This window comes from Leucopleurus acutus (assembly GCF_964270905.1).
Source record: "Leucopleurus acutus genome assembly, chromosome: 5".
Lineage (NCBI taxonomy): Eukaryota > Metazoa > Chordata > Mammalia > Artiodactyla > Delphinidae > Leucopleurus > Leucopleurus acutus.
This window is the reverse complement of record NC_139147.1, coordinates 132,033,708-132,054,121: the sequence shown is the minus strand read 5'-3', so window position 1 is coordinate 132,054,121 and position 20,414 is coordinate 132,033,708. Positions and strand designations below refer to the sequence as shown.

Here is a 20,414-nt window from a genome sequence, read left to right as displayed (position 1 = left end):
AAATATTCTCAGTCCCTTTGTTTTTCTCTTCTTCTTCTGAGACCCCTATAATTCGAATGTTGGTGCGTTTAATGTTGTCCCAGGGGTCTCTGAGACTGTCCTCAATTCTTTACATTCTTTTTTCTTTATTCTGCTCTGCAGTAGTTATTTCCACTATTGTATCTTCCAGGTTACTTTCCGTTCTTCTGCTTCAGTTATTCTGCTATTGATCCCTTCGAGAGAATTTTAAATTTCATTTATTGTGTTGTTCATCACTCTTTGTTTGCTCTTTAGTTCTTCTAGGTCCTTGTTAAACGTTTCTTGTATTTTCTCCATTCTATTTCCAAGTTTTTGGATCATCATTACTATCATTATTCTGAATTCTTTTTCTAGTAGACTGCCTATTTCCTCCTCATTTTTTAGGTCTGGTGAGTTTTTATCTTGTTCCTTCATCTGCTGTGTGTTTCTCTGTCTTCTCATTTTGCTTAACTTACTGTTAAGCGTCTCCTGTTTGGGTCTCCTTTTCACAGGCTGCAGCTTCATAGTTTCCATTGTTTTTGGTGTCTGTCCCGAATGGCTAAGGTTGGTTCAGTGGGTTGTGTAGGCTTCCTGGTGGAGGGGACTAGTCCCAGTGTTCTGGTGGATGAGGCTGGATCTTGTCTTTCTGGTGGGCAGGTCCACGTCTGGTGGTGTGTTTTGAGGTGTCTGTGGCCTTATTATGATTTTAGGCAGCCTCTGTGCTAATGGATGGGGTTGTGTCCCTGTCTTGCTAGTTGTTTGGCATAAGGTGTCCTACACTGTAGCTACCTGGTCGTTTAGTGGAGCTGGTTCTTGGCATTGAGATGGAGATCTCTGGGAGATTTTCTCTGTTTGATATTATGTGGAGCTGGGAGGTCTCTTGTGGACCAGGTCCTGAACTTGGCTCTCCCACCTCAGTGGCACCATCCTGACACCTGGCTGGAGCACCAAGAGCCTGTCCTCCACATGGCTCATAATAAAAGGGAGAAAATAAAGAAAGAAAGAGAGAAGATAAAATAAAATAAAGTAAAATAAAATAAAGTTATTAAAATAAAAGATAATTATTAAGAAAGAATATTTTTTTACATAATAAAAAAATGGAGAGGCAGAACCCTAGGACAAATGGAAAAAGCAAAGCTATACAGACAAAATCACACACAGAAGCATACGCATACACACTCACAAAAAGAGAAAAAGGGGAAAAAATCATAAATGTTGCTCTCAAAGTCTACCTCCTCAATTTGGGATGATTCGTTGTCTATTCATGTATTCCACAGATGCAGGGTACATCAAGTTGATTGTGGAGATTTAATCTGCTGCTCTGGAGGCTGCTGGGAGAAATTTCCCTTTCTCTTTTTTCTTCTTACAGCTCCCAGGGTTCAGCTTTGGATTTGGACTCACTCTGCGTATAGGTTGCCTGAGGGCGTCTGTTCTTCGCTCAGACAGGACGGGGTTAAAGGAGCAGCTGATTCGGTGGCTCTGGCTCACTCAGGCTGGGGCGGAGGGAGGGTTACGGATGCGGGGCAAGCCTGTGGTGGCAGAGGCCAGCATGACCTTGCACCAGTCTGAGGCATGCCGTTCATTCTCCTGGGGAAGTTGTCCCTGGATCATGGAACCCTGGCAGTGGCGGGCTGCACAGGCTCCCAAGAGAGGAGGTGTGAACAGTGACCTGTGCTTGCTCACAGGCTTCTTGGTGGCGGCAGCAGCAGCCTTAGCTTCTCATGCCCATTTCTGGGATCCACACTGATCGCCGCGGCTCGCGCCCATCTCTGGAGCTCCTTTAAGTGGTGCTCTTAATCCCCTCTCCTCGCGCACCAGGAAACAAAGAGGCAAGAAAAAGTCTCTTGTCTCTTCGGCAGCTCCAGACATTTTCCCGGACTCCCTTCCGGCTAGCCGTGGTGCACTAGCCCCTTCACGCTGTGTTCACGTCGCCAACCCCAGTTCTCTCCCTGCGATCCGACCAAAGCCGGAGCCTCAGCTCCCAGCCCCGCCCGCCCTGGTGGGTGAGCAGACCAGCCTGTCGAGCTGGTGAGTGCCAGTTGGCACCGATCCTCTGTGCGGGAATCTCTCCGCTTTGTCCTCCGCACCCCTGTTGGTTTGCTCTCCTCCGTGGCTCCGGAGCTCCCCGCCTCCGCCACCCGCAGTCTCCGTCGCGAAAGCCCTTCCTAGTGTGTGGAAACCTTTCCTTCACAGCTCCCTCCCACTGGTGCAGGTCCTGTCCCTATACTTTTGTCTCTGTTTATTCTTTTTTCATTTGCCTACCCAGGTATGTGGGGAGTTTCTTGCCTTTTAGGAGGTCTGAGGTCTTCTGCCAGTGTTCAGTAGGTGTTCTGTAGGAGTTGTTCCAGGTGTAGATGTATTTCTGATGTATTTGTGGGGAAGAAGGTGATCTCCACATCTTACTCTTCCGCCATCTTGAAGCTCCTCCCCCATCACACTATTTATTGAGGGCAGCATTATTATATCCATTTTTCAAATGAAGAGACTGAGGTTTAAGTAGCTGCAGGAATTTGCCTCCGGACATACACCTGAGCACGGCTGAGCTGGGATATGACCCTAGTCCACCCAGCTTCATGGTGTAGCATCATGAAACAGTACCTCGGACCCGATCATGCCATTCCTACAGCTCCCACGTCCACCATCCCCTGCCCAACTGAACAGTGCAAGGAAAAGGAATCTTCTTTCATTTCTGAAGTTAGAAAATGCTGAAGAAGAAAAATGATTTTTTTTTTTTGCTTGATCATAGTAGAGAGATAAATTTGAAAAAAACAAAGGGTGCCAAAGGGTCACAACTTGTCAAACTATGGAGTGAAGAAGTCTGCTCCCCTTCACAGAGCTCTCATGACAACTGCATTTGTCTGTGTGTTACTCTACACATAGTAAAGGATTTTGATTTCAATACATCAAGTTCACACTTTCACCTAAGAAAATGAAATGTTCTTACATACTCAACAATTAAAAAAAAAACCCTTTATGAGTTGTTCATACGTGGCGTGTTCAATGAATTTTCTTCCAAAAGTAAAAATAAAACAGCCTCTTTGAAAGATCTCATCACTTTCCTGCTACCAACTACCATCTATAGGGAGTCAGCTCCCAAATCTGTGTCATCTTCAGATCCACGTGGTCAAGCCACCAAGTGGCAATCTCCTCTGGGCTCTTCCCAGACATCCTGAGCTTAAGGCATCAGCATTACATCCTACTCTCCATCCCACACCTCAGTCCAATTACCCTCAAGACAGCCAAGTCACTCCTCCAGTAACCTAAGCCAGATGCCAGTGGACCTCTCATCCCACACCCAGTCTCTAAGACTTGCTGGTTGTGCTCTTGAACAAACTCCCCTCTGCATCTCCTCTTCTCAACTTTCATCACCACTGCCCTCCTCAGCTGTTTTCTATTATTTTAACAGCCTCCTAACTGGTTTCCCTGCCTCCACATCCGTCCTCACCCATCCACCATTTACAGGAATGCCCAAGTGATCTTTCTAATACACACATCAAGTCTTGGCCCTGCCCTTGTTAAAGCCCCTCAGGGCCTTCAGTGCATCAAGTCCAAGCTCTCCAAACTTTAGTGAAAGGCTCATAAAAGCACATGGTCAGCTCCCCCTCTCCTGCCTAGTCTCTTTTATCCCTTTCCCAACTCACTTGCCCATCCCTCCATGCTGGGTTACTTAGAGTTCTCTAACGTTCTCATGCTGCTGTGCCTTGGTGTGTACCAGTCATTTTGCTTGGAGAGTCATTTCTTTTCTCTGCTTGTGAATCCCTACCCACTCTTTGAGATTCAGGTCCAGAGTGAGACACTTTTCTTATGAGACCTCTTCAATGCTTAACTTTAGGCAGAGGCAAGTCTTTCCACCATAGCCCTTGGAACACAACTCATTATAGCACTTAGTAATACGCATTTTGATGATTTATTTACTGGTCTGTGTCTCTCAGCTAATTATAAGCTCTTCTGGTGCAGGGCCCCTTTCTTTTTCATCTTTGTGCCTCTAGCACCTAGCACAGTATTTGGTGTACCTGGGGCACTCGCTAAATGCTTGTTGAAAAAACGAATAAATGAAAGAATGAAATTTATCATGTCAAAATAAAAGTTCATACTGATCTGAAATTTTCAAAATTAACTAATCAATAAATTTGAGTTGAGCACGTGTGATATATAAAGCATGATGTTGCCTTAGACACAAAGAAGTGCTGAATGTGGCCTCTGGTTTCAGAAACTTGTAATCTGGGAACCAGATAAATATAAAAATAGGTGCTAATTATAGAGAGAATTTATTTTAATGAACTGATAAAAAGGAACTTCTCAAGGCAATGTAGAATAAGCTGCATGAATGAAATGGAGATGGGTTACAGGAGCTTGGAATTTAAAGAAGTCTCTATGGTCTGGGAAAGGGGTTCTATGGAGTATGATTCAATCAGTTAGACTTCACGTTACAAGTACCAAAAAGAATTAGCCTAGGGCCTCCCTGGTGGCGCAGTGGATGAGAGTCTGCCTGCTGATGCAGGGGACACGGGTTTGTGCCCCAGTCTGGGAAGATCCCACATGCCGCGGAGTGGCTGGTCCCGTGAGCCATGGCCACTGAGCCTGGGTGTCCAGAGCCTGTGCTCCACAATGGGAAAGGCCACAGCAGTGAGAGGCCCACGTAACGCAAAAAAAAAAAAAAAAAAAAAGAATTAGCCTATAGCGGTTTAAACAGCAAAGGGAAGCTATTTTTAAAAATTAATTAATTTATTTATTTTTGGCTGTGTCATGTCTTAGTTGCGGCATGCAGGCTCAGTAGTTGCTGCACACAGGCTTAGTTGCCCCAAGGCATGTGGGATCTTAGTTCCCTGACCAGGGATCAAACTGGCATCCCCTGTATTGCAAGACAGATTCTTAACCACTGGACCACCAGGGAAGTCCAAAGGGAAGCTATTGGCTGAAATTCCCAGGACAGGCTGGCTTCAGACAAGACTCTATCTAGAGTGTAAAGAACATCACTCAATTTCTCTCTTTTTCCCCAGTAGCTCCACATTCTTCTCTTGCAGGATCCGTTTCCACCTCACAGCCCTACCCTTTCTTTCCCAGAAGGCTCCAGCAAATATATATTTACATCTCATTATACCCAATTAGTTACATACCTTCCTTGAATCAATCACTGTTGCCACAAAATTAAGACATCCTGATTGATTTAAGCCAATGAGTGGCTCTCCAAAGTGTGGGAAAGGTCAACGGCACCAGTCACATGGCCTATACTATGAGAGGGTGGTTGTCTAAGTATATGCAGGATACCCAGTAAGGCCAGCAAGTCACCTGGGGGTGAAGTAGTGTGGCTCAGGAAGCATTGCTGACTTGCTTCTCATGTCTTTTTCCCTCCCTAAGCCACAATGTCAAAAAAATTTCTCACAACAGGGGGCCTGCCCACATTATCTTTTCCTAAATAATGGCAGAAGAAAGAGCTCTGAATTAAAGATCAAGAACTCTTGACTTCTGTCTTGGCTCTGTCAAGGCACTGAATCTTTCTGTTTCTCAGTTTTTTTACTATGAAATGTGGATAATGACACCTGTCCTCCCAGTGTCATCAGGAAAGTCAAGTGAAATGGGAGTTTGAAATTAACAGATGCAAACTAGCATATGTGAGATGGATAAACAACAAGGTCCTACTGTATATCACAGGGAACTATATTCAATATCCTGTGATAAACTATAATGGAAAAGAATATGAAAAAAATGTATATATGTATAACTGAGTCACTTTGCTGTACAGCAGAAATTAACACAACATTATAAATCAACTATACTTCAAAAAAATAAATTAAAAAAAAAAGCCAGGTGACATGATCAGTTTGAAAGTCCTTTCAAAAGCATCAAAATATACTAAGGAGGCCTATTGGTAATTCACCCTCAGTGCTCACGTCTACATATTCCTCATCTTGAGAGATTAAGACGATTATGCCAATGCAGCCCTCAGTTTCTCTGTTCCCTCCACTCCAGGCCAACTGGCCATCTCTCAGTTCCTTATTACTCCATATCAACCCTGATGCTTTATACTTGAGTAATGGGAAACCTCACCCCAAAGGGCTTTGACGGCAGGACACCTTACTCCCTCCTAATGAGGAGTCCACAGGTAGGTGGGCTCCAGGTACGGGGTATCAGGACTGTCCTGCCATATCTCTTGGCTCTGACCTCCCCAAGGGCTGCTCTCATCCACAGTCTCCTGCAAGACAACTGCGGTGGTTCCAGGAATCTTCATGTGTGTCTCTTTTTCTAAGGCTAGGAAACCTTTCCAAGAAAAATTCTTATGTCTTATTGGTTAGAACTGATCACAAGCCCACCCCTAAACCAATGTCTGGCAGAGGGGGATGGGATTCATATGACTGGTGGAGATTCCTCAGGATTCACTTTTTGAGCTAAGGATAGAGCTATTTTCTACATGGCCGAATGGTGGAAAATGGTCTGAAAATGATCAGGGTCTGACAGCTGAAAGAATGAGGAGAGGGAGGAGATTGGCTACTGGGTGGGAGACAACCAGAGTCTATATAGCAGATGCTCTCAGTGACCTGCTCTTATCCCCAGGCCCTATGACCTGAGTGCACAGCACTGACTTCTGACCACTAGCACTTGTGTTTCTTTGCTTGAAAACTTCTTCTGGTCTTTCCCACCCATGCAATAAGCCAAAAATACTAGGGGATTACTATTTCCATGCTGGGAACAGCCCTCAATGACTGTTGAGAGTATATACACTCCCACATGTATAAAAGCTCCAGTTCCCTCATCCCGAGGGTGGGATCACTCTGTGGTGTTTGCTCTGCACTGGCCTCCAGAATGTCGTAGCCCAGTTACATTCCAGCTACCCATGTCCAGTAACTGGCTGGACAACACACCCTCCGAGGCTGCTCTCCTCTTCCTGCCTCACTTCTCCACTCCACCGTGGTGCTTCCTACACCTTCTTTGACTTCCTATCTCAGTGTCGGCTTCTTGGGAAGTCCAAATGAAGATACCATATGCCAAATTCCTTCCTGAATTCAGAGACTCTGTACACAGCGTTCCCATCTGCTCAGAATGTGTTTCCTCTCCCTGCTCATGCTCATGCTCCCTTCCAGTTACAGTGGAAATGTCACTTCCCTCTGGAAGCCTTGTTTGAGCCCTTGTCCACCTGAGGCCATCCTCTCATTGTTTGCTCTCCTCTTCTGTATTTCTCCTTAAGAATGGTTGTGATTTAATTAGTTGTTTTTTTAATTATTTTTTTTTTACATCTTTATCCCCAACTAGATTGTGAGCTGCTTGAGGGCAAAGACAATGCTTCTGGCCTCCCACTCTATCGTTGGCTCCTGGCACACTGCCTGGCACAAAGTAGAGGGTCAAGGACTGGCTGGATATGGGAAGATGAACCTTATGAAAGATGTAAGTTTGAGAGTCATTCACAGAGAAAAAATTATGAAAGCTTTAGATAAAAGATATTTTATTTACATGACTCTTAATGGATCTACATTTATTTCTTGGGACAGAATATAACTTTTATACATAGAAGGGATGCCCATTGTCTAAGGGAGAATCTTAGAATGGTTCCTTTATATCTATAAAACTGCCATTTTAGTCACCTTTTAATTTGATTTATACATTGCTGAATTCCATCTCAAATCCACTATTCTTTCGTTCATTCATTCATTCAATGCCTACTTATAGGACACTGTACCTGGCAAGACTCTAGAACTATCTGCTCTCGACTCTTTCCAAAAGCCATGAGAGAGACATACAATAACCATCATATAATATGTGAGGAAGAACATCCCAGGTTTTCTGTCTGCCTCCCCTCAGCTCTACTTCTGCAGTAGGCTTTTGGCTTTTACTGAAGGAGCAAGAAACAATCTTATGAAATCAATCACTATATTTGCTGGAAAAGGGTACCTGAGGGCTTGTCTATTTTGTCAGTGCTCACATGGGAGGAATTTCCTTTAGTGACAAGTGGCATGAGGCAAACAAACATGCATGCTTGCCATCTCTCTGCCAGGCAGACTCTTTCTTACTAATCCCTAAACAAGACCCTTACGTATGCATGGGATTAATTCAGGTTTTGTGAGGTTTATATAATTTGGAATCCTTCTTCGTGAAAAAAGTACAAAACTACAAATAAAAACGTGACACAGAGCTTTGGAAGGGTCCACACAAGTGAGGGGCTCTGAATTTTAAGCTGCACTGATTTCCTATTAAATCAGCATCTGACCATGATTAAGACTGGCTGGTCCTCCCGCCCCTTAGCTCTGCATGGTTACTCTGACCTCTATGCTTTTTGTTGTTTTTTTGCCTGAAAGACTTCCCTCCTCCTTCTCCTTCAATCCCCGAACCATATTTTTTCAAAGTTTGGCCCCACAATGCTTTCTCTGATTCTCCCCAGCAGAAAGCTTTCCCTTCCCTGCAGGCCCACAACCCTATGTACAGAGCCCAGGATATGTTGTCTCATGATGGCTTAGAGGGCATCATGAATGGCTCTATCTGAGGGGCATATACTGTGCCTTCTCCAATTAGTCTTGGGCACAGGGACTATTTCTTCATTTAGATTTCTCCTCAGCACCTACTCAAGTTCTGGGTACAGCAGTAAGGGAAGGGAAAAAGGAAAGGTGTAATAAAGGCAAGATGATGGGGTGTGGAGTGAGGCTCACCTGGTTGTAACTCTGCCCTCATTAGTGCAGGACCTCAGGCAAGTCGCTTACCTCTCTGAGTCTTCATTTCTCACTGACAAATGGATATAATAATGATGTTTATTTCCCATGATTGTTGTGAGGATTAAGTAAAGCATTTACTCATTCACCAAATACCTATTTAGCCCTCTCTTGGGCTATTTTTGGCACCAGAGGCTTGGAATACACATGACTCAGGGATACTCCCTGTGTGGCTGTTCCCACACAGTTGAGTTGGGAGATGGAAGGTTATGATGTATCAGGATAAGGCTATAGCAGACACTCAACCGGAGAAAAGCAGGTGTTCCATAAATAGTTGTTAAATAAATGACTGACAGAATGAATGAATTCAGAAAGCAAAAATGATCAACTTTGCAAGATAAGTAACACAATATATTTGCAGCATCATCCAGATGTAAGTATAATGTTGAATATAATGGACATGGCAGTGCATGGAACATCATGAAATGCTGCATGTTTAAAGAAAATAAAATCAACAGCAGAAAGAAAGCAAGGGTTGAATGAGAGGAGAGAGGACAAAAGGAGGTAGAAAGGCCCTCAGAAGGCAAAAAGGGAGGAAGGACACCATGGACTCACCTGGCCAAGTGTGCACTCCATGCCACCCAAGAAGTCAGCCTCCTTCAGCTCATCGTGGTTGCTGCTGATGTCGTGGACCTCAAACCGCAGGCGCTGCACCTCCTCAAAATAAAAGTCCACGGTAAACAGTTTTGAATACACTGGGTTGATGCAGGTGCGAATCACCTCTGTTCTGTCAACCTGCAGAAGAGAGAAAGAGAAAACCCATCAGGGATCAGGGCTTCGTATCATTATCCTTCATGAGGATTCATCTTACGGTGCTCTGTCTCCTTCCAAACTGTCAATGCCCTCCACCAAGTCAACAGGGTGAGCAGTTTGGATGTCTTCAAGGATGCATCTTCAGAGAATAAGCCATGTTTCAAGGAGGAAAATCATAGAATAATCTGAGCTTTGTATTTAAGGGTTTAGAGCACCTTGTATTGTTAAGTAACAGGGCAACAAGATGGATAGATTATTAGGGGCTGCCTGGAGCCTCAGGATGAGAAAGAGTCTGAGGGCACGTTTGGGTTCAGGAGAAAAGAAATCTGTATTCAATTCCTGAAGTCTGAGGGGCACAGTCAGGGCAAATGACCATGTAGAAGCCCCATTTTAGCCAACACTACTCTAGTATGAGTGTCATAGTTCATGAATCCCAGCACATTGAAGGGGAAAGGCATGAGAAGGGATATGAAGATAACTGCCTGTGGTCTCAAGTGTGCCTTTTATTGGGTTTACACATGTTGACTCAGTCATTTCAGTCCCCCGGGCCTCAGTTTCCCCATCAACCAGTGAGGGTTAGAGGATGAAAAGTCCCTTTGTGCTCTAATGTTCCAGGAGCGAAGATTTCCCAGGCCTTCTGTGGTGGTAATTCTCCATTTCTCTCTCACTTTCTGCCACACTCTGTGCCCCTGGAGGCTGACTTTTATGGACTGACTTTCCTGGGCTCCCTTGACCTCTGGGCTCTGGGTGGAGGCAGCCAGAGGGGAGACTTGGCAGGAGATCAGAAGGACATGGGTAGTGTCTCTGCCCCTCTACACACACAAGTCTGCTAGGGACTCCCATCCAAGAGGGAGCTGCCGCCAGGATCTGGTGACACAGTCCTGACCCTCAGATAGAGGGGTGGTAATGGCTTTCGGCTGCTGCCTTGCCATCCTTTGTCAGCTCCCTTACGCCTGCCCAGGCACATGCAAAGAGTCCCTGTGTGAAGAGTTTAGCTCTTTGAGTGAAACTCTGGGTATGCCATCTGTTTTCTGCTCGTACTCCCACCACTAAAGTTCTTCTCTTCCACGTCTGTCCCAAGTAAGAATACTCAACACCATTTATATTCTGTGAAGCCTTAGAGGACCAAGTTACAGATAACCCAAGATCCTACAGTATCTCTCAATGGGAGATATCCATCACTCATATTTTATAGGTCAATTGGAGCCTACATGAACTGTCAGCTTTCAAATAGATACATCATTTTGTGAATGAAAAATATTGCCTGCCATATCAGTAAACAAAGGATGCTGCAGCCGCCAAGCCATCACATTATAGCCACCCTGATGGTGAGCTCTGAGGGAACTCAGGATGGAGACAAGTGGGCTGCCGGCTGTCAAGCCCTCAGCCACTGCAGCCACCCCGACGGGGCACCCTGAGGGGATTCAGGATGGAGAGAAGCAGGATACTGGCCCCAGGTAGCTGAGGTGCATATCAAAGGAATGATTTCAGTGATCCCAGACTCTTGCATCTTCCCATACATAGAAAAGCACTAAATTTCATTAACTTGAGATATATGGTTTTCTTTAATTAAGAATAATCTTTTGATGTTCCACTACCTGGTCTTTGTTGCAAAAACTCCCATATATCCTGGCTCCCCACCTTGCTTCTTGGGAGCAGTCTCTCAGGGTTATTTGAGATGCTGTCTCCCAGGCTTGAAGTGCTCAGAATGTCCTCTGAATAAAACATAATTCTCAACTTTTAGGCTGTGCAATTTTTTTCAGTCGACAGTTTATTGGATACTTCCCAAGAGTCATTCATTAGCACAAACTGTGAAAAACATCTCCCCACTTTCATTAGAGTACAAGGAAAATTTCTCAGTAAAATGAGGGAAACCATTTTTGACCATATCATGTGTGTACATGTTATCCAGCAAAGAAAATTGGATACACTCTTGAGTTCAGGGTTTGGTCCATGTCCCTGTCCCTTCCTATGCAGGGCCCTGTGTGAGAGAGGGTTACCCTGTAAGGAACACCATCTGCTATTCCTGGCGGGATGAATGATCCAGGTTGTGAGGAGGAGAATATGGTCCTTTTATGTCCCTGTGCAAGAGACAGAAAAACCAAACCCCAGCCCACTGCTGATTAGCAGTTGACAACAAGCTACTGTACAGACCAATGGTTATTTGACTGTTCCAGTGAAGACTCAGCTTCTATTTGAGCTGAGTTTTATATCCTTTAAAATGTTCATTCTGGTGGGGAAGGATTGCATATGTTATTGGTTAACTGTGTGGGTACAAGGATTTACTGTATTGGCATAGTTTTTTTTTCAGTTTATTAAGAGATTATGCTTTTGAGTAATAGTAAAAATCAGAGGTCACAAACTGGTAGTCTGCAGTTCATACTGACCTAGAGGTGTTTTATTCATCCTACTTAAATGTAGTTTTCTCTTAATTTGCCAACAGAAAAGAGATGCTATTTCTATTGCCCTCCCTTTGGAAAAAAATCAGATTATCTGGCAACCTGGGACTACATTCATACATGGCAACCATTGGGGGCTGCCCCATTCAGATGGGCATTCATTCTCCATTCTCCAAGCTCTTCACCCTCAATGAATTCCCCCGCCTGACTTCTAGAGGCATTTTTGCAACACTTGGTCCAAATTCATAGCATCATTGAGCCATATGATGAGAGATTTAATTAGATTCATGTGGTGCCTTTTGGTAGAAGATTTTGAAATAATCCCCAAGAAGTAACTTATAGGTGGATTCTCAAGAAACAGAAAAGGTTCTTTCCTCAGGTCTAGAAGAACAGAGTCCTAGCCAGGTTTAGATGATAAGAGACAGAAGATGGAAACTCTAGTCGTTGTTTCTCTGCTTTAACCACCCCAAAGGGCGCAAATGGCTGATGTGCATCAATCCTGCTGACTTTCTTCTCACTTCTTGATTTTCAAATGCTCATCCCACATAGACATCACACCACACCTCAGGTGGACCATCCAAGGCAACACTGAATGACTTTGTTTTGTGAGGGAGAGGATTGGCTTGGAAAGAAGTTAAGTAACAAACATTTGCATTACCAAGATAGGTAATTCCAAGGATAATCTCAGGGCCATTGAGACCCTTGAGTATGGATGCTCAGGACTAGGAGGAGAATGGTGATGGGGAAATGCTCGTAACACTCGCAGATATTTCAAAACGTTCTGCATTCCCAGTCAGTATGGGAGATGCCTTCTTTTCTGGAGACTGAAGACAGGTTTAACCTGAGCAATAGAGCCTAGGATGGCTGGTGTTTCTCACTGAAAGGTGTCAAGGTCCAGGTAGTTGTTTCCAAAGGACCAGCCATTGACTGGTGCTGCTGGTTGCATCAGAATCATGGGGCAACAGTAATATTCCACTGTATATATGTACCACATCTTCTTTATCCATTCATCTGTTGATGGACATTTAGGTTGCTTCCATGACTTGGCTACTGTAAATACTGCTGCTATGAAGATTGGGGTGCATGTGATTTTTAAATTATGGTTTTCTCTGGGTATAGGTCCAGTAGTGGGATTGCTGGCTCACAGCCATAAAAAGGAATGAAATTGGGTCATTTGTAGAGACGTGGATGGACCTAGAGAGTGTCATACAGAGTGAAGTAAGTCAGAAAGAGAAAAGCAAATATCGTATAATAACGCATATATGTGGAATCTAGAAAATGGTATAGGTGATCTTATTTGCAAAGCAGAAATAGAGACACAGATGTAGACAGCAAATGTATGGATACCAAGGCGGAAAGGGGTGGGGTGTGAAGAACTGGGAGACTAAGATTGACACATGTACATTCTTTCTTTCTTTCTTTATTTGTGTAGCTATTTAAAAATTTTTTTTTCTTTTGCATTTTTAAAAAACATCTTTATTGGAGTATAATTGCTTTACAATGGTGTGTTAGTTGCTGCTTTATAGCAAAGTGAATCAGTTATACATATACATATGTTCCCATATCTCTTCCCTCTTGCATGTCCCTCCCTCCCACCCTCCCTATTCCACCCCTCTAGGTGGTCACAAAGCACCAAGCTGATCTCCCTGTGCTATGCGGCTGCTTCTCACTAGCTATCTATCTTACATTTGGTAGTATATATAAGTCCATGCCACTCTCTCACTTCATCCCAGCTTACCCTTCCCTCTCCCCATGTCCTCAAGCCCATTCTCTATGTCTGCGTCTTTATTCCTGTCCTGCCCCTAGGTTCTTCAGAACCTTTTTTTTTGAAAATTCTATATATATACATGTGTTAGCATACGGTATTTGTTTTTCTCTTTCTGACTGACTTCACTCTGTATGACAGACTGTAGGTCCATCCACCTCACTACAAATAACTCAATTTCATTTCTTTTTATGGCTCAGTAATATTCCATTGACACGTATACATTATTGATACTATGTATAAAATAGACAACTGATGGGAACATACTGCATAGCACAGGGAACTCTATTTAATGCACTGTGGTAACCTAAATGGGAGGGAAGTCTAAAAGGGAGGGGATTATCTGTATGTGTATGGCTGATTCATTTTGTTGTGCAGTGGAGGCTAACACAACATTGTAAAGCAACCACACTCCAATAAAAATTAATAATAATAAAAAAGAATCAATGGGGCAGCTTTCCTTAACACTGAGATTCCTGATCCCTATACTCCAGGTTCTGATTCAATAGGAGTAAGGGAATCCCCAAAATCTGTATTTTTAAGGGTGTTCTAGGCAATTCGAATATGGGAATATCAGAGTAAAGGAACTGAAGAGATGGAGGGTCTAGCTCTTGCTCTTGTGTGAGGTTTTTTTTTTTGTCAAGGTTTTAAAAAATCTTGCTTTCTTTCTGTTACCCAGTCTGCAAAACTGTCAACACTTCTCTCCTCTGCAGTTGTAATGACTGATACGCCAGTGTTGCTTATGGTTTGCAGAACATACTCACACACATTTTTTTATTTGGTTCTTATAGCAATCATGTGATGCAGCTTTATACTATTTTATATATGAGTAAAATCAAGGTCAGATGTCAGTACAAAGTACTGGATGACAGAGTAGGCAGTGAGCTCAGGCTTTTTGACCTCAAAGTCTGGACTATTTTTCTTTCTTTTCTTTTTTTTTTACATTCCCAGGAACACATTTTTATTTATTTATTTTAACATCTTTATTGGGGTATAATTGCTTTACAATGGTGTGTTAGTTTCTGCTTTATAACAAAGTGAATCAGTTATACATATACATATGTTCCCATATCTCTTCCCTCTTGCGTCTCCCTGCCACCCACCCTCCCTATCCCACCCCTCCAGGCGGTCACAAAGCACTGAGTCGATATCCCTGTGCCATGCGGCTGCTTCCCACTAGCTATCTACCTTACGTTTGTTAGTGTATATATGTCCATGACTCTCTCTCACCCTGTCACAGCTCACCCTTCCCCCTCCCCATATCCTCATGGACTATTTTTCTTAATTCATGTTTCTTCATGAGCATCCCTAGACAGAAAGAAAAAAATTTAGCTGGGTTATGATATGATGATAGAATCAATCATTGAATATTGCTTTGGATGAGATGCTCTTTTAAAGAATTTCATCTAAAACATTTTTCAGTAGAACAGTAAAGTTTATAATAGTTAATGCTTATGGAAGGCCTGGTGTGTCACAGGCACTCACTTTTAAAAATGCATTATTGAAGTATAATTTACATAAAATAGACCACATCTATTTAAAGTGTACCATTCAGTAAGTTTTGGTATGTGTATAGACTTGTGAAACCATCCCCACAATCAAGTAAAGGCACCCATTACCCCCTACGGTTTCTTTATGTCCCCTTGTAATTCTTCCTCTCACCCCTTCCTGCCCTTGTTCCCAAGCAACTACCAGCCTGTTCTCTGTCACCGTAATCAGTTTGTATCCTCTATAATGACATACAATTAATTGTACACACTATGTAGTCTTTTTGTCTTTATTCTTTCATTCAGTGTAATTATTTTGAGATTTATTCATTGTTTGTGCATTAACAGTTCATCTTTTTTATTTCTGAGTAATATTTCATTGATGGACTGTTTCCAGTTTGGCTGTTACACATAAAGCTTCCATGAATATTTGTGTACAAGCAATTGTATGGACATATATTTCTTCTCTCCAGGAGTGAAATAGGTATATGCTTAACTTTTAAAATTCTAATAGGTGTGTAGTGGTATCTCATTGTGGTTTTAATTTGTGTTTTCCTAATAACTAATGATGTGGAGCATCTTTTCACGTGCTTATTTGCCATCTGTCTTCTTTGGTGAAGTGTATGGTCAAATCTTCTGACAGGCACTCTCTTTTCATCCTTATGACAACACTGTGAGGTAGGTACTATTATTACTCCTTTTACTGGGAGGTAGAGAGACCCTATAACTTTCCCAATATCATACAGCTTGCAAGAGGTAGGATTTTTCATCTTTATGCTATATAGTCATGCAAATTTGAAGCTTTTTCACCTAAATCCTTTTGCTCAAAGTAATGCACAAACCAGACAACAGGCATAAGATATGGAACTGTTGGGGAAAGTCAGTGAATGAGGCTGTAGTTGTGTCTCTGGAGATCTGGTTTGTCCACTGGGCATACTGGAGATACAATGGGGGCCTTGAACACTGCCCATGGAGATTGAACTGTGTAGGGGACAAGGTCACTGTGTCATCAAAAAGAGTTCAAGACTATGCACAGAATGGCCATCTGTTCCCAGAGGCTCCCAAGGGCTGGGACTGACATAGGCAAAGGAGGTGAGGTGATTGGGAGGTGAGTGTTAAACAATGTGATGGAGAAGGTAAAGTCAGGAGCCAAAACTGATGTCAGTCATTGAATGGTCTAAGGTTTCCTAGAGAAGTACAGGCCCCTATCCCGAGGATAACAGGGCTGGAGAAGAGTGACATCGTGTGTCAGAGAGAGACGTGAAGGCCCCCAGGGCAGGCGTATAATTAGATATTATTTCAAACTGATATTCTTTAAATATTTGCTCAATATTTATTTAGTGAGGGTGAGGAGAAACTAATTTTCTCTGAATAAATAATGGATAACGTTATGATCAAAAATAAAGGATTGATTACAGACAATTTTTCAAACCATGTAACTTCCAAAGGGACATATTAAACCACATAAAATTTACATAATAAGTCACTGAGTCACCAGAATTAGCATTATTCAATTTCAGCTGCTTGTGGCTGCTGATTTCAAGTGCCTGGCCATGGGGTTGGCAGGTTTGCCCTACAGCTGCAACAAACAAGTCGCTGGCCTTAAAATCACTCAACAGGGGGACAGAGGTTGGTGCTAGTGAAATATGGCTTTTATTTTCATTGTAAGTGGATTCTCTACTTGAATAGGACTAACACTGTAACATTTTGCTGGTTATGTAAAAAGAAGTCACCTGTGGGAACCTGAGATTCCTGATGCCATTTTTGTGCTATGTCTTCATGCTTGCATCATTTCTGGCTGCCTGACTGGTGTGCCTCACAGTCGGTTCCTGCTCACCAGGTCCTAAGAGTGAAAATATGCCTGAGTATTCAGCAACCTTTGCTTCTCCTTCTCTTATTATAACATCCTGGGCTGAAGCTGATCTCTCACCTGGACACATGTGATCCTCAATGGGGGCAATACTCACTTTCACAGGGGACATGTGGAAATGTGTAGGGGCATCTGGGTTGTCACAACGATGGGGTGACATCCCTTGATGCTAAATACCCTACAATGTGGAGGTTAGTCCTAATCAACACAGAACTGAACACTCTTCAAAGCTAGTGGTGTCCCCTATTTGTCTAATCCACATTCAATCCCAGCTAAACAAATAGAGAAACTTCTCCAAGGGTCTTTGGGTCTTAGACCGTGCTAGTGGACTTACTAGCCAAGATATGAATAAAGAGTGGGATCCTTAAGAGAGAAGCTCCAGAAGACATCCCTACTTGAAGCAATCATAATAGTTGTATTATGAATAACACACTTCACAGAAGTCACCTCCCTAGGAATTTTTACCCTTGCCTAGTAAATTATTTAAATTTCTCCTGGAAAGGGGTGAGAGGAAAAATGATGTACCTTTATCATTCACCTTCTTACGTTCCTGTAGAAGGTATTTTACATGTTATTTTCAGTCCTTATCTTCATTAACTTTAAAACAAACTTTCTTTCACAATGTAACATTTCAAAAATTGGGATGCATGTTATAATCAATGACATGCCATTGTTTAACTGAAAGTATATTTTTGTTAACTGGTGATACATAAAATAGTACTTCAGTTTACCAATGACTTATCATTTTACCAATAAGTCTATTAAATATATCATCCTTATTTTGTAAATGATAAAATAAAACTTCATCAGAAAAGCAGTGGCAAAAGAAAGGATCAAGCTCAGTCTCCCAATTTCAAAATATATGCTCTTTCTACTTTATGATTTATTATGGGTTGAATTATGTCCCTCAAAGTTCATATGTTGAGTATATAAGAATGTGATATTATTTGGAGATACAGCTGTTACAGAAGTTAGAAGTAAGGATGAAGTCATACTAGAGTGAGGTGGATCCCTGATCTGATATGACCAGTGTCCTATGAATAGGGGATATTGGACACAGACATGTACACAGGGAGTTGCCATTTGGACATGAAGGAAGAGATTGGAGTGATGCACTTACAACCCATGAGACACCAAAGATGACCAGAAAACCAACAGAAGCCAGAAGAGAGGTGTGGAACAGATTCTCCCTAGTGCCCTCAGAAGGAGCAAAACCTGGCAACACCTTGATCTTGGACTTCTAGCCTCCAGAACTGTAAGACAATAAATTTCTGTCATCTAAGCCACCAGTCTGTGGTAGTTTCTTACGGCAGTCCTAGTAAACTACACATCATTCTACCTCTCTCAAGAAGCATCCAGTTTCACCTCTGAAAAGGCACTCCTCACCCACCCCATGGCAAAATCTTCAAATGCTCTATAGATTAAATTGAACGAGTGATCCAGGGTTACAAAAGTCAATCCATTGACCAGCCCCCAACACCCCTGCCTTATCTTTCTGCTATGCACTTCACTTGGCTGTCAAGGAACAGGGCCTCTTGTGCGAGCTGGGCTCTGTTTACGGAGCCCTGGGGATTAACCTACTGGAGGACCTGGAGTGAGACAGTCCTTTAACCACTGGACTCAGCCCTGGCTTGTGCTGTTCAGAGTAAACAGCAGAGCCACATCACCTCGCCCAAGAGTGGGGCTCAGAAGCGAATTAAATGAGCATCACCTAGAGGTACCTTCAGAGTTCTCAAGGGCCACAGGGATGGGTCCTGGGTCTTCTTCTTCCTTTGTTGCCCTCCTCAGCCCCTGTTGGCAGGGGTCTCAAGTATGAACCTCTGCATCCTCCTTAGGTGTTCCTCTTCCCCAACATGAGTGTCTATGTGTGGCTTAATTCCCATGGTCCAAAATTCCTATGCTGAAACCTAAGCCCCAGTGTGATGGTATTAGGAGGTGGGGCTTTGGGAAGGTGATTAAGTCATGAGGGTGGAGTGCTTACGAATGGGATTAGTGCCCTTATAAAAGAGACCCCAGAGAGCCCTCTTGCCCCTTCTGCCATGTGAGGACACAGCAAGAAGATGGCTAAGTGTTTATTAACCAGAAAGCAGGCTCTCACCAGACACTGAATCTGCCAGTGCCTTGATCTTGGACTTCCAGCCTCCGGAACTGTGAGGAATACATTTCTTCTGTTTATAAACCACCCAGTCTATAGTATTTTGTTATAGCAGCCTTAACAGACTAAGATTTTTAAACTACGTGGTTTAGAAATCTTAACGAATGCACAGTTCAGTTTGAGGACCAGTAATATTATATTACCAGCTGCTATGGCTCAGCCCCAAGGTGCATGGCGACCAGAAGGACCATGTGATCTACTCTGAGCACCCCCACCTCCTGGTCAGACTGTGTGTTGGAAAGTTTCTTCTTCCTTGGGAGCTGCCATTTTGACTGCTGCTCATCTTGTTACAGGATAGGAAGACTAAAGGAAATAACAAAGTTGTGAGTTGATTTACTAGATGGATTATCCAACTGAGCACTCCATTAACTGCCACATTCTCAAAATGTGAAATGAGAGTTAGTGAATGTGGTGATTAGTCTCCTTTGCATCTGTAGATCTTTCTGTTCTGCTCTGTTCCCCAGGAGACTGGCTGCATGAATTGCTTTATTAGGGTTTCTTTGCCAACTTGCCTCTTCAACCAATAGGAGGCATCAGTAGGAGATCAGAAAGTGGGAAGAAAGAGAGCTCAGTGTGTTTTGCTTGCCCCCTTCCTGCTCCATGCTGCAGTTTTAGGCAGTGACTATGTCCCCTCACCCCCACAGTCCTCTCCTAGTAACCCTTCCTGCAAGCCTCCAGCTCTCACTGGATTCCAGTAACACTGCCATTTCCACCTGCCCATCAAGTCCAGTGGTACCTTCCCACTGTTGCTACTCCCAGAGCATCTCATCATCCCTTGCTGATCCCTTGAATTTTGCCCACACAACTCTACCTGTGTCATTAACATTTCTTCTAGAAGAGACTTCAGAATCCCAAGGGCAGGCAAAATTGTGTCCAGTCTGGTGGCTCATGATGAATGAATTATATGGTCTTTTAAGAGTCTGAAAACTGGTTACCATCTTCATGTGGTAACTTCGTCTTAGCCTCAACATCTATTCATCAACTGTGTTCAGTAATAGATCATAAGGAACATTTACTGAACACTTAAAATGCCCCAGGCATTATTCTAACCACTTCACATGTACTGTCCCACTCAATCATCCCAATAAACCATCCCATTATCATTATTTTATACATGAGAAAACATAGGGTCAAAGGGGTTAATGTGCCCAAGGTCACTCAGCTCTAGTGATGGGGCCACTTGGGATTCCCATTAAAGCTCTTGCCTGAGACATGACCATCTCTCTTGAAGAGGACACATCTCTTCAGGTACCTTCTGCATATAATGGTTTCAAGCAGAGCCCTTCTCAACA

The 20,414-nt window shown here is 43.1% G+C and overlaps 1 protein-coding gene across 1 annotated transcript in view; it reads right to left on the bottom strand.

Annotated features, from left to right (window-relative positions):
* Positions 1-20,414, bottom strand: part of CPNE4 (copine 4) — a gene marked incomplete at its 3' end in the record, with an annotated part of 591,787 nt that overhangs the window by 198,208 nt on the left and 373,165 nt on the right. The window contains exon 3 of the mRNA XM_082839801.1: positions 9,249-9,428. Coding sequence (XP_082695927.1) covers positions 9,249-9,428 — 180 coding nt within the window. The remainder of the gene's footprint in view (positions 1-9,248; positions 9,429-20,414) is intronic.